Consider the following 12,356-nt stretch of genomic DNA (forward strand, 5'->3'; position numbering starts at 1 on the left):
AAACCTGCCATGGGAATTCCCATACACAGCCCAAAAGAACACACAGAACAGGAACACGACGTTACTAGATAGCCAGCGGTAGTTTATTTGAAGTGTTACCTTGGCACAGGAGTCCGTAAGCTGAGCTGGTTGTACTGGATGCTCCATTTCCCAGGTTGGAACTGCTCTAGAAAACGTTGTGCACTCTCAACTGTGCTCTAAACGTGCATAAAAAGGTTCAGTTTACAAATGTTGCAACACGTTGGTTAACAAACACAGGTCCAGAAAGGACTGCCCAGCTCCCTCCTTTTTATCTCAGACAGCGACCAATGCTAATCTCTGATTAAAGCCATTTATTTCCATTTTTCAATGAGACTTTTTGAAATGCTTACACTGGACTTATTTCCTCCCCATTCACCCTATTTCCTCCCCCCTCACCCAAAGGCAGGCAGGGGCCACCGTAGCTGTAGGCAAACTAGGCACCTGCCTAGGGTGGCAGAGTCAAACCTGAGCAGCGCAATGACCCCGTGCACCTGGTTGCAATGTCACTCACTTACATTTAACCCAGCCACACACTCCTGTCTTGGCAGAGCGGCGGCCAGGCCACATTTAAGTGTCATTGAGACCTGGCACTTGCCCCCTGCCATCATAACCACCAAACCGTCAGAAGGCTTGCTGCACCCCCTAGAAAGTCCTACGCCCCCATTGCCCCCCACAGCTGAGAATCTCTGTTCTAGGCAGTAGGAGGGGGCAGCCCCTTCAAGTTTTGCCTAGGATGGCTGATTGTCTTGAGCAGCCTCTGAAGGCAGGTGCTATGCTACTGCTATCTTTCTTGTGCCACTTCATGGCTTGTTTTAAAATGACAGCTAGCGCTCCCTAAGAGCGCCCCCCCAGTGAAGCCTCTTTAGCCCACTGTCCAGGCACTCTGGGTTCCTGAGCAGACCCGGCCATAGGCCAAATGGCACCCCAGGCAAGGAGAATCTTCAGCACCCCCCCTCCATCTGTTAAACTTTTGAATACCTTATTTTTTATTGCACTTGTAGCCCATTTCATGACTTTGATGCACGATGTGCATGCATGATTTATCCCTGTCATATGAGACGATAAACCTGCACACTAGGATCTGTAAATCTGTATTTAGTCATGCCATATATAAGCAAATAAAAATATTCATTTCCTCTAAGCTTACAGGAACTTTAAATTTTAAGAATAACGGAAACGTACCAACATGAAGAAATTGAACTGGGCACCACAATCGGGTGGACCAGTATTAAATAGTGTTACAGCAGGTGACAGCCTCAGAACATTAACCCTAGCTCTTTAGTTCAAAAGGTTGTTTTTCTTGCCTTTACCCTCATGAACTGAAGCATAGCTTCTCATTAAATACACCTCTACCCCAATATAATACTGTCCTCGGGATCCAAAAAAATCTTACCACGTTATAGGTGAAACTGCATTATATTGAACTTGCTTTGATCTGCCGGAGCGCACAGGCCTTCTCCCCTGCAGCACTGCTTTATCGCGTTATATCCGAATTCGTATTATATCGGGGTAGAGCTGTTTGCTCTTTATTAGTCGCTGCTTACACTCTTCAAGTCTTACAATACAAGTACCCTTTTACAATTACACAATATCACAGCTGGGGCTCTCACTTCATTCTCATCTCACTGACTGACTGGTGACTCCCCACCCCTTATATACCCACGAGGGCATGGCTGACAACATTCCAGGAGGTTCAATGAAAGCGTAGTTCTCGGAAAGTCTGGAAGGTTCCACCAGATTCTACAAAGGTCTGGATCATTCTAGGAGGTTAGTGAAAAGGGAATCCACATACAGAATGAAACATTTTACTTCAAACAAACATTCTATTTTCCCTTTTGTTTTTAACAAAAACAGCTTCCCAAGCCCGGCGGGACCCCAAATCTGGCGCCCCAGGCAGTGACCTGTCTCTAAATCCAGTCCTGTTCCTGGGAGTCATGAACCATCTCCCAACAAGCTAGAGCTGCAGTCCCCCTGCACTGTTGAAACTCTCCTCTGGAGGCGGGGGAGACGACGACTTTCCTCTGCCAGGATTCTAGCGAATTAAGCCCACTGCAAACCTGGATTGCTTTTCACAGCATCAGGAAGAGGGCATGCAAGTCACCAGGCTAGTGATACTGGAAATCACTCAACTCTTGGGACAAACCCCATTAGGTAACATGATGTCAGTGAAGTCACAAGCAAAGAGACAGCGAACAAAACCTCAAACACACACAAGTAGCACACACACAAAGCCGTGTAAGGGCATTTCTTTGGGACGTTTGACCAGCGGCCTAACTCCTCCCAGGCACTCTCACACCCCCAGAAATGCCCACTGTTATTTACTGTGTGTTAATTGGCGTATCATACAAATGCACAAAAAGGACAGGCAGGACACATTCCATCTGCGGTTCACATACCTGCATTAGCATGGCCACAGTCATAGGTCCCACACCACCAGGGACGGGGGTGATGTATGAAGCTCTTTCCTTCGCTGCGCTGTAAGCCACATCTCCTACTACTGTTTTCCCATTGGGTTTTGTACTGTCTGGGAGGGGGGAGATAAAGTTATGCGCAGAGCATTTCACTGAAACAAAAAAGAGACTGAACTCCCACTGAGACAAGGGCTCGCACACATTGAAATAAAAGTTCAGCCATACGGCAAGCAGCAAAGAGATAAAATGATCAAGCTGGAAAAAGGTAGATTTCTTTGTTTCCCAAAGGGTAATTTTAGGGCTTGTGAACTCAGACTGGATCAATAGCACTATCTACCCAAAGAGCAGGTAGAACACAGGCAGTCTACTTCCTTGAGGGTGCTGGGGCTTCCTTAAAGGGACATGTAACCTGGGAAATTTCATAGAAGGCTCCAGATCACATGGTGCTTCTGGGAAAGGAAGGGAAGGACCATGTGCTCACAAAGTCCTGGCTTTGTGGGTGCAGAAGGGGCAGCTGAGGTGTGGAACTTGGGGGAAGGGATAGCTCAGTGGTTTGAGCTTTGGATTGCTAAACCCTGGGTTGTAAATTCAATCCTTAAGGGGGCCACTTAGGGATCTGGGACAAAAATTGGTTCTGCTAGTGAAGGCAGGGGCTGGACTCAATGACCTTTCAAGGTCCCTTCCAGTTCTAGGAGATAGTTATAATAATTAGAGATATACCTAAACTCACCAACTCATTTAGCCCCCCATACAGCTGTTGGAAATTGTCCTGAATTGGAAGTACAGCTTTCAGTCAGACTGGAAGCAGTGAGGGGTGGGAGAGAAACATATTTTCTAGCAATAAGAAGCTACATTTCCCTTTGCTCTTCATATTTAGATTAAATTAGATTTCCTGCATTTCAGAGCAAGCCGAGGCTCTGATCTGTTCTGCACTTAAGTGATTACATACTGTGAAGTGTGGCACATGACTTAAAAATACGAGATGGAATTAGGTAGAACATTTAATCTTGCCAGCATGCTATAAATAATGACACAGGAGCTGAAACTGAATACTAATAGCCCAGTTTATAACACGAGTTACAATTCAACTTCAACCATTAAGAGCAAGTATCATGCCACACATTGGTTGACTTACATTGAAGAAATTCACCACTCTTTAGAGAGAGGACAGTTTTCCATTTTTATTTTTTTCCCCAGTTTCTTGCTTTGTTCAAATGGCTGGCCAGCAATACTGCAGTATCACTAGATTAGTGTCCAGTCAAATTAAACTTGAAATACAACTTAATCCTCCTCCTCCACTTAAACATCTTAAACTTCTATTTCTCTAATTAGTCTCTCCTCTCTATTTGGCAAAGGTTAATCACCACTCCCTACTCTTCCCCATAAATAAATGGTCCAGAATCCAATATGTTTTGGGATTTTTTTACTTCACTGTGTATTAAGTGAGGCTGGCAGGGAGGTTCACCTGTCTGGAGACAGAACTCATTCACCTACTCAGCAGAGGAACTCAATTTTAGGTGTAGCACACCAAAATGGTGGCTTTCACATTCTCTGCAAGAGTGGTAGATGTTTACTTCAGTGATTTAGAACGCAGAGGACATTACATGAAGAGGGATGTAACATCTGGTCTGAAAGAAATTCCCAGTTTATCTCAAAGCAAGAAATCAGAAATGTTTAATTTTTTAATAAACCAGAAAGAAATCTCAGTTAAGCAGTATTATAACCAGAGGGCCACATTTCACCCTCGGTTGCTCTTACGCAGCTCCATGCACTTCAATGTGGCTGTACAACAAGAATGTTGGACAGAATATAATCAAAAGCTTTAATACTATTAAAAAAATATAAAACAAGAGAAAAATTGAAAGGGAAGTCAAAATAAAAGCAACTAAAGTCAACACTAATTCTACAACCACTGTTACTGAGGACTAGCAGTTTTGAAGTTTTGCTACATATGTGTGTTAAGTGACAAGTTTCCTTCTTGTGTTCAAAGTTTGAACCATGTCATGGCTGTTAAATCCTGTTTCTACAGCAACTGTTAGTAATCTGTCATCTTGCTGCCTGAGCTACAGAACAATTCATCCTCCCATCCTGAAGTGTAACTTGATTCGGAATGCAAAAGGCAAATAATGTAATTACATTTTCTTCTAAGGATGCCAAGGACTACAAATCATACCAGCAACAAAGCCTCATTCCTGAGAACAAAATCAAACAATTGATAAATTATGCACTCAAAACAAAACATCCTAATCTGGGTCTGATACACAGGCAAGCCAGAAAAGCACATTTTATTCTCTATTGTGAAGCTAAGTCTGCAAGATAATATAAATGAAGAGGAAACAGTGACTATTTGACCAGCTTTAAAATTTTTCCCCTCTTGTGTGCCAAGAAGTGGTCAGTTAGAGGATCTTTTATTGTCTGTTCTTCCCAGTCATCCTTTAACCCACCTCTCCACTATACATCCCACCACACACACACACACACACACACACACACACACACACACTGCATCTTCCTAAACATACAACAGATTTGCTTTACTGCTAAAATATCAGAGGACAAAAAAGTTCAACAGCTAGAGGTCAAAGAAACTACATGGTGACATTTTATAGATATGAGACTACAAGGCCCCTTCCCAGAGTTCACAGTCAAATCTGCACACCTGAAAGTGAACTGCTCGTGTCTCATAGACACATAGATTCTAGGGTCAGAAGGGACCAATGTGATCATCTAGTCCGACCCCCTGCACAAAGCAGGCCACAGAACCCTACCCATCCACTTCTATAACAAACCCCTAACCTATGTCCGAGTTATTGAAGTCTTCAAATTGTGGTTTGAAGACCTCAAGCTGCAGAGAATCCACCAGCAAGTAATCCATGCCCCACGCTGCAGAGAAAGCTGAAAAACCTCCAGGGCCTCTGCCAATCTGCCCCGGAGGAAAATTCCTTCCCGACCCCAAATATGGCAATCAGCTAAACCCTGAGCATGTGGGCAAGACTCACCAGCCAGCACTCAGAAAAGAATTCTCTGCAGTAACTCAAATCCCATCCCATCCAACATCCCATCACCGACCACTGGGCATACTTATCTGCTGATAACCAAAGATCAATTGCCAAAATTAGGCTATCCCATCATACCATCCCTTCCATAAACTTATCAAGCTTAGTGTTAAAGCCAGATATGTCTTTTGCCCCCACTACTCCCCTTGGAAGGCTGTTCCAGAACTTCACTCCTCTAATGGTAAGAGACCTTCGTCTAATTTCAAGTCTAAACTTCCTACTGTCCAGTTTATACCCATTTGTTCTTGTATCTACACTGATACTAAGCTTAAATAATTCCTCTCCCTCCTTAATATTAATCCCTCTGATATATTTATAAAGAGCAAGCATATCCCCCCTCAGCCTTCTTCTGGCTAGACTAAACAAGCCAAGCTCTTTCAGTCTCCTTTCATATGACAGGTTTTCCATTCCTCGGATCATCCTAGTAGCCCGTCTCTGAACCTGTTCCAGTTTGAATTCATCCTTCTTAAACATGGGAGACCAGAACTGCACACAGTATTCCAGGTGGGATCTCACCAGTGCCTTATAACACGGTACTAACACCTCCTTATCTTTGCTGGAAATACCTCGCCTGATGCATCCTAAAACCGCATTAGCTTTTTTAACGGCCATATCACATTGGCGGCTCATAGTCATCCTGTGATCAACCAATACCTCAAGGTACTTCTCCTCCTCTGTTGCTTCCAACTGATGTGTCCGCAATGTATATCTAAATTCTCATTATTAATCCCTAAGTGCATGACCTTGCACTTTTCACTATTAAATTTCATCCTATTGCTATTACTCCAGTTTACAAGGTCATCCAGATCTTCCTGTATGACATCCCGGTCCTTCTCCGTGTTAGCAATACCCCCCAGCTTCGTGTCATCCGCAAACTTTATTAGCACATTCCCGCTTTTTGTGCCAAGGTCAGTAATAAAAAGGTTAAATAAGATTGGTCCCAAAACCGATCCTTGAGGAACTCCACTAGTAACCTCCTTCCAGCCTGACAGTTCACCCTTCAGTACGACCCGTTGTAGTCTCCCCTTTAACCAGTTCCTTGTCCACCTTTCAATTTTCATATTGATCCCCATCTTTTCCAATTTGACTAATAATTCCCCATGTGGAACCATGTCAAATGCCTTACTGAAATCGAGGTAAATTAGGTCTACCGCATTTCCTTTGTCTAAATAATCTGTCACCTTCTCAAAGAAGGAGATCAGGTTGGTTTGGCACGATCTACCTTTAGTAAAACCATGTTGTAATTTGTCCCAATTACCATTGACCTCAATGTCCTTAACTACTTTCTCCTTCAAAATTTTTTCCAAGACCTTACATACTACAGATGTCAAACTAACAGGCCTATAGTTACTCGGATCACTCTTTCTCCCTTTCTTAAAGATAGGAACTATGTTAGCAATTCTCCAGTCGTATGGTACAACCCGAGTTTAACGATTCATTAAAAATTCTTGCTAACAGGCTTGCAATTTCATGTGCCAGTTCCTTTAATATTCTCGGATGAAGATTGTCTGGGCCCTCTGATTTTGTCCCATTAAGCTGTTCAAGTTTGGCTTCTATCTCAGATGTGGTAATATCCACCTCCATATCCTCATTCCTGTTTGTCATCCTTCCATTACCCCTACGTTCCTCAATAGCCTTATTAAAGACTGAGGCAAAGTACTTATGTAGATATTGGGCCATGCCTAGGTTATCCTTAACCTCCTTTCCATTCTCAGTGTTTAGCGATCCCACTTCTTTCTTTGTTTTCTTCTTATTTATATGGCTATAGAACCTCTTACTATTGGTTTTAATTCCCTTTGCAAGGTTCAACTCTACTTGGCTTTTAGCCTCTCTCTCACTTTATCCCTACATGTTCTGATCTCACTAAGGTAGCTTTCCTTGCTAATCCCACCCTTCTTCCACTCCTTGTAGGCTTTCTGCTTTTTCTTAATCACCTCTCTGAGATGCTTGCTCAGCCAGCTTGGTCTACAACTCCTGCCTATGGTTTTTTCCCCTTTCTTGGGATGCAGGCTTGTGATAGTTTCTGCAGCTGCGACAAAGTAATTCCAGGCCTCCTCCGCATTTAGATCCACAAGTTCTTCAGTCCAATCCACTTCCCTAACTAATTTCCTTAATTCTTTAAAGTTAGCCCTTTTGAAATCAAAAACCCTAGTCCCAGATCTATTTTTGTTTATCCTTCCATCTAGTTTGAACTGAATTAGCTCATGATCACTCGAACCAAGGTTGTCCCCTACAACCATTTCTTCTATGAGGTCCTCACTACTCACCAAAACCAAATCTAAAATGGCATCCCCTCTTGTTGGTTTTTCAACTACTTGGTGAAGGAATCCATCAGCTATCACATCCAGAAAAATCTGAGCCCTATTATTCTTGCTAGCACTTGTCCTCCAGTCTATATCTGGGAAGTTAAAGTCTCCCATGATCACACATTTCCCATTAGTGTTTACCTCATTTAAAACATTAAAGAGGTCCCTATCCGTATCCAAATCAGATCCCGGCGGTCTGTAGCACACCCCAAGCACTATCTCAGGGGAGGCTCTAGTAGCTCTCTTTCCCAGTGAGATTTTTGCCCAGACAGACTCTGTCTTGTCCATTCCATCACTTCTTATTTCTTTACAGTTAACCTCCTCATTGATGTACAATGCTACTCCACCACCTTTGCCTTTATTTCTGTCTTTCCTAAACAGCACATAGCCTTCAATACCCGTACTCCAGTCATGACTACTATTCTACCATGTTTCTGTTATCCCTATAATATCCGGTTTCACTTCCTGCACCAGTAGCTCTAGTTCCTCCATTTTGTTCCCTATGCTCCTCGCATTAGTGTACAGACATCTTAATTTTTGCCATTTGGCTTCACTCACATTCTTTACCCTGTTAGGCACGGACATTCTACCACCAGCATCATCTGTTAGTCTGCTATCTACACTACCCTTCCTCCTTATGCCAATTCTTCTGTCCACGGCTGTATCCCCTCTTACTTTGTTTACTTCCCTCTCAAGGTTAAATTCTGGCGTGGAGATCTCCTGAACATCTCCCAACCATCTCCCCCAAATTTCTAGTTTAAAGCTCTCTTAATCAGGCGGCGAGCCTCCATCCTAGAAGTCTATTTCCCTCCTTACTGAGGTGAAGTCCATCTCGAGAGAACAGTCTTCTGTCCGTAAATGCTTCCCAATGGCCATACATCCCAAAGCCCTCCTTATAGCACCACTGCCTGAGCCATCTGTTGATCGCCATAATCTTGTTACATCTTTGTTGCCCTTCTCTAGGAACCGGCAGAATCCCACTGAAGATCACCTGAGCCTCGATTTCCTTAGGCGTCTTCCCCAGTCTGGCACAGTCTCCCTTGATACACTCCAGAGAGTATCTAGCCGCATCATTTGTTCCTACATGAAGGACAATCAACGGATTCTTCCCTGCTCCTGCTAGAATCCTTTTCAGCCTCAGGTCCACATCCTATATCTTAGCACCTGGCAGACAGCACACCCTTCTGTTCTCCCGATCAGCTCTAGTCACAGGCCTGTCTATTCTTCTCAGTAAGGAGTCTCCAATCACGTAGACCTGCCTTTTCCTGGTGACAGTGTGGTTCGCTGGTCTATGCCCCGCACCCACTGCCTGCAAGTCCTCTCGATTCCTATTCCCCCTTGCAATCCTCCTGGGCCTCATATTTGGTGTTGCCTCCATTGACTCCTCCCCTCCTCTTGTAGGACTATCAGCTCTTCTCTTTTTCCTTGCCCTCTCCCCTTCAGCGGCCACCTGCTGTGCCCCTTCTTCATTTTCCAACTCTGCAAACCTGTTCCTGAGTTCTGTTTCTCCTTCACTGGCCCATCTTTTCCTCTGCCTGGTTCTCTTAGTCACATGCTTCCACCGTCCACTTTCCTCACCCAGCAGTCTCTCCTCTGAATTCTTTGGTCCTGCTTCCATCTGCATGTCTGAGCTTACCCCTTCAGCCCCTCGTGTCTGTGCTCCATCATCTGCTCAAACCCCCTCCTAAACTCAACCAGAGTTTCCACCTGCATCTCCAGTCCTCAGATCTTTTCTTCCATCAGCTCTATCAGGCGGCACTTCATGCAAGATAAAAGACTCAACATCTGGAAGGACAAAGTGACCGAGGTGATATCTTTTACTGGACCAACTTCTGTTGGTGAAAGAGACAAGCTTTCGAGCTACACAGAGCTCTTCTTCTGAAAGTCAGTTGTAAAGATATTCGCTGTTGGATGCTACTGCTGTACAATTTCACAGAGCCCGACTGATTCCTCAGCGAGTTAGCTCTGCACAGGGACATGCAACCATCTAACTCAATGTTTCCTTGAAGTTCTTTCTAGCAGGCCAGGGCAGGATGTTGCTTGGTCTTCTCCTTTGCTGCGGCAATCTGCTTGTCCAGTTCCTAAATTCATGGATTCCAAATAGTTGACTGAGGTTCAAGGACACCCAACACAGGGGATCTCTGACACACCTCATCTTCCAGCTCTCCCATCCCACACAAACAGAGGCTCCCCAGGACCTAGAACTATCCCTTAAAGGAGGGTTCCAAACTGTGGAAAGAAAGCTGTGTAAGCAAGAGTGCCCTGTGGGAATTTTTTTTGAAAGAGGGCAAAGACTATGCTGATTCTGTGGCCCACACCCAGTACTGCCCTTCTGTCCCCTCCCCACAGCACAGAGGATTTCTGCAGGGCTGGAATTATGCAAATGAGGTTGCACTCCCCCCATCTCCATCCTTTGGGGCAGGATTTGCTGCATCCCAGCCCTCCCCACCTAGGGAGACCAGTTATAATACAATACACAGTACTGAAGCCAAACAGCTTTTATCAGTCCCAGAGCTGCAATTCACATTCTCTGCTGGTACACCTCTACCCCAATATAACGCCACCTGTATAACACAAATTCGGATATAACACGGTAAAGCAGCGCTCCGAGGGCGGGGCTCCGCACTCCGGCAGATCAAAGCAAGTTCAATATAACGTGCTGTCACCTATAACGCGGTAAGATTTTTTTGGCTCCCAAGGACAGCCTTATATTAGGGTAGAGGTGTATCTAGCTGGGAACACTTACATCCACTGGAGGCCAGTTTGTGCTACATTCTACCTAGCATTCAGAGCACAAGACTTCTGTTAATCAAAATGGGCCAGCAGCACATACTCTGGTAAGAGCTTTTCTTGGAGAAGCTGACAAAGCAGCCTCTGTTTCCCCTCTAGCATCATGATCCTGGCCCTGGTTTCCCAAAGGTTCCACAGCATTTCCCGGGGGTTCTTTTAAAGCCTGTGATGAAGAGGGAAGAAGTAAGTGGAACCTTTACAAAACTCTGTAGCTTTCAACACTGAACGATAGTATTCAATATGGAATATTTACACAGGATAAATTTTAAAGCGCTTGTCTGCTAAGCCTCATATCTCCCCAAATGCGTCAGCCTATAAAACTGCCACAGGTGATTCTGCGCTAGGTTCAAACCTTTCTAAAGTCAGAAAGACAAAAGCGATCATCAAGGAAATCAGGACCAACTTCTCAGACATGCAGTCCAGTCCACGCAAGCTCTTGAACAATGGCAAGACAGTGGTATACCGGGAACACTATGGTATTTTTATTTGCAACATGTTTTAACAGGGGAGGCTGCAATCTGCTTTGTTTTATGCAAATCAAACATGGCTCTTTGGTTCCTGACAGATTGCCAACGTTTGGGTGGCCCGACACAGATATATCAAATAACAATAAACAGCAAGGGCAGTTTTATGTTAAGCAGAGGACTTAATGTTTTTAACTACAACAACTCAGATGTCATCTGCAAGAGGCAAGACAGCTGAGCTGTAGGCGAGAAATGTCTTTACCTTCCATTAGATAATTACATTGCAACAAAAACGACTGATCAATTATAAAGCTACCTTCTTAAAAGCCCTGGGGGCGTAGATATGATGACAACTTGACTGTGACTAATTTCCCATATCATGTAATACCTGTAACTTGGATTTAAAATGAGAGGAGGAGGAACAGAATGAGCCAGACCATCTGTTTCTTCTTTACAAGTTACAAAAAGCAGTTAAATTAAACCCTAGACAAAAATCCATAGCCAGATGATTTTCCGCTAGACTCTCCAGTGGTTTGCAAATTACATTATGCTTCATGACAATAGTCCAAGTTTAAGTAGAGGTTTCCATCAAGATGCAGCAATGGTGTAATACCCCCCACTCACACACACATGCTTACCTGGTATATAGTTGATTCCACAGTCTATTACTACAGCACCAGGTTTAATCCATTCCCCTTTTACCATTTCAGGTTTACCAGCTGCAACCACCAGGATATCAGCTTTACTAACCTATCAAAATAACTCTGCGTCACTACAGCAGAAACAAAGCAGGTCATTTTTGGTTTACTTTTAGTCATTTGCATTTTCAAAAAAGCAACAGTGTCCCCAACACAAAACAAAAATCCTCCCTGAAGCCCAGGGATGGGTAGGAAGGAAATATTCCTATGGCTACTTTGAAGACCTTGTGACTGTGAATTCAGAGGCATGGAGTTAAATTAGGAGCACCTGAAGGTCACCTTTCCACCTCATGCTGACTCTATTTGATCTTTATAACCATTAACCTTTGTTAACGCAGGTCAGAGTTCTATCTGTTATTATTGTTGATATCACAATAGAACACAGAAGCTCCAACCAGGAGGAGGACTCCATTGGGCCGGCCACATACACTGTACAGACATATAGTGAGAGAATCCCTGCTCTGAAGAGCTTATAACCTAAAACAGACAAATGGGGCAGAACAGAGACGTTAAGTGACATGATCAGGGTCACATAGCAAGTCAGTGGCAGAGGTGGGAGTAGACTCCATGTGTCCTAATTCCTAGGCAAGGACCCCTATGTACCAGCCCC

The 12,356-nt window shown here is 44.1% G+C and overlaps 1 protein-coding gene across 2 annotated transcripts in view; it reads right to left on the reverse strand.

Moving 5' to 3' along the window:
• Positions 1-12,356, reverse strand: part of MTHFD1 (methylenetetrahydrofolate dehydrogenase, cyclohydrolase and formyltetrahydrofolate synthetase 1) — an 84,012-nt gene that overhangs the window by 43,665 nt on the left and 27,991 nt on the right. For both annotated transcript variants that reach the window (XM_050952537.1, XM_050952539.1), the window contains 3 exons: positions 11,687-11,798; positions 2,418-2,545; positions 100-197 (listed from right to left, as the gene is read on the reverse strand). In XM_050952537.1, coding sequence (XP_050808494.1) covers positions 100-197; positions 2,418-2,545; positions 11,687-11,798 — 338 coding nt within the window. The remainder of the gene's footprint in view (positions 1-99; positions 198-2,417; positions 2,546-11,686; positions 11,799-12,356) is intronic.

This window comes from Gopherus flavomarginatus, chromosome 5 (assembly GCF_025201925.1).
Source record: "Gopherus flavomarginatus isolate rGopFla2 chromosome 5, rGopFla2.mat.asm, whole genome shotgun sequence".
In the NCBI taxonomy this organism is placed as follows: Eukaryota; Metazoa; Chordata; order Testudines; family Testudinidae; genus Gopherus; species Gopherus flavomarginatus.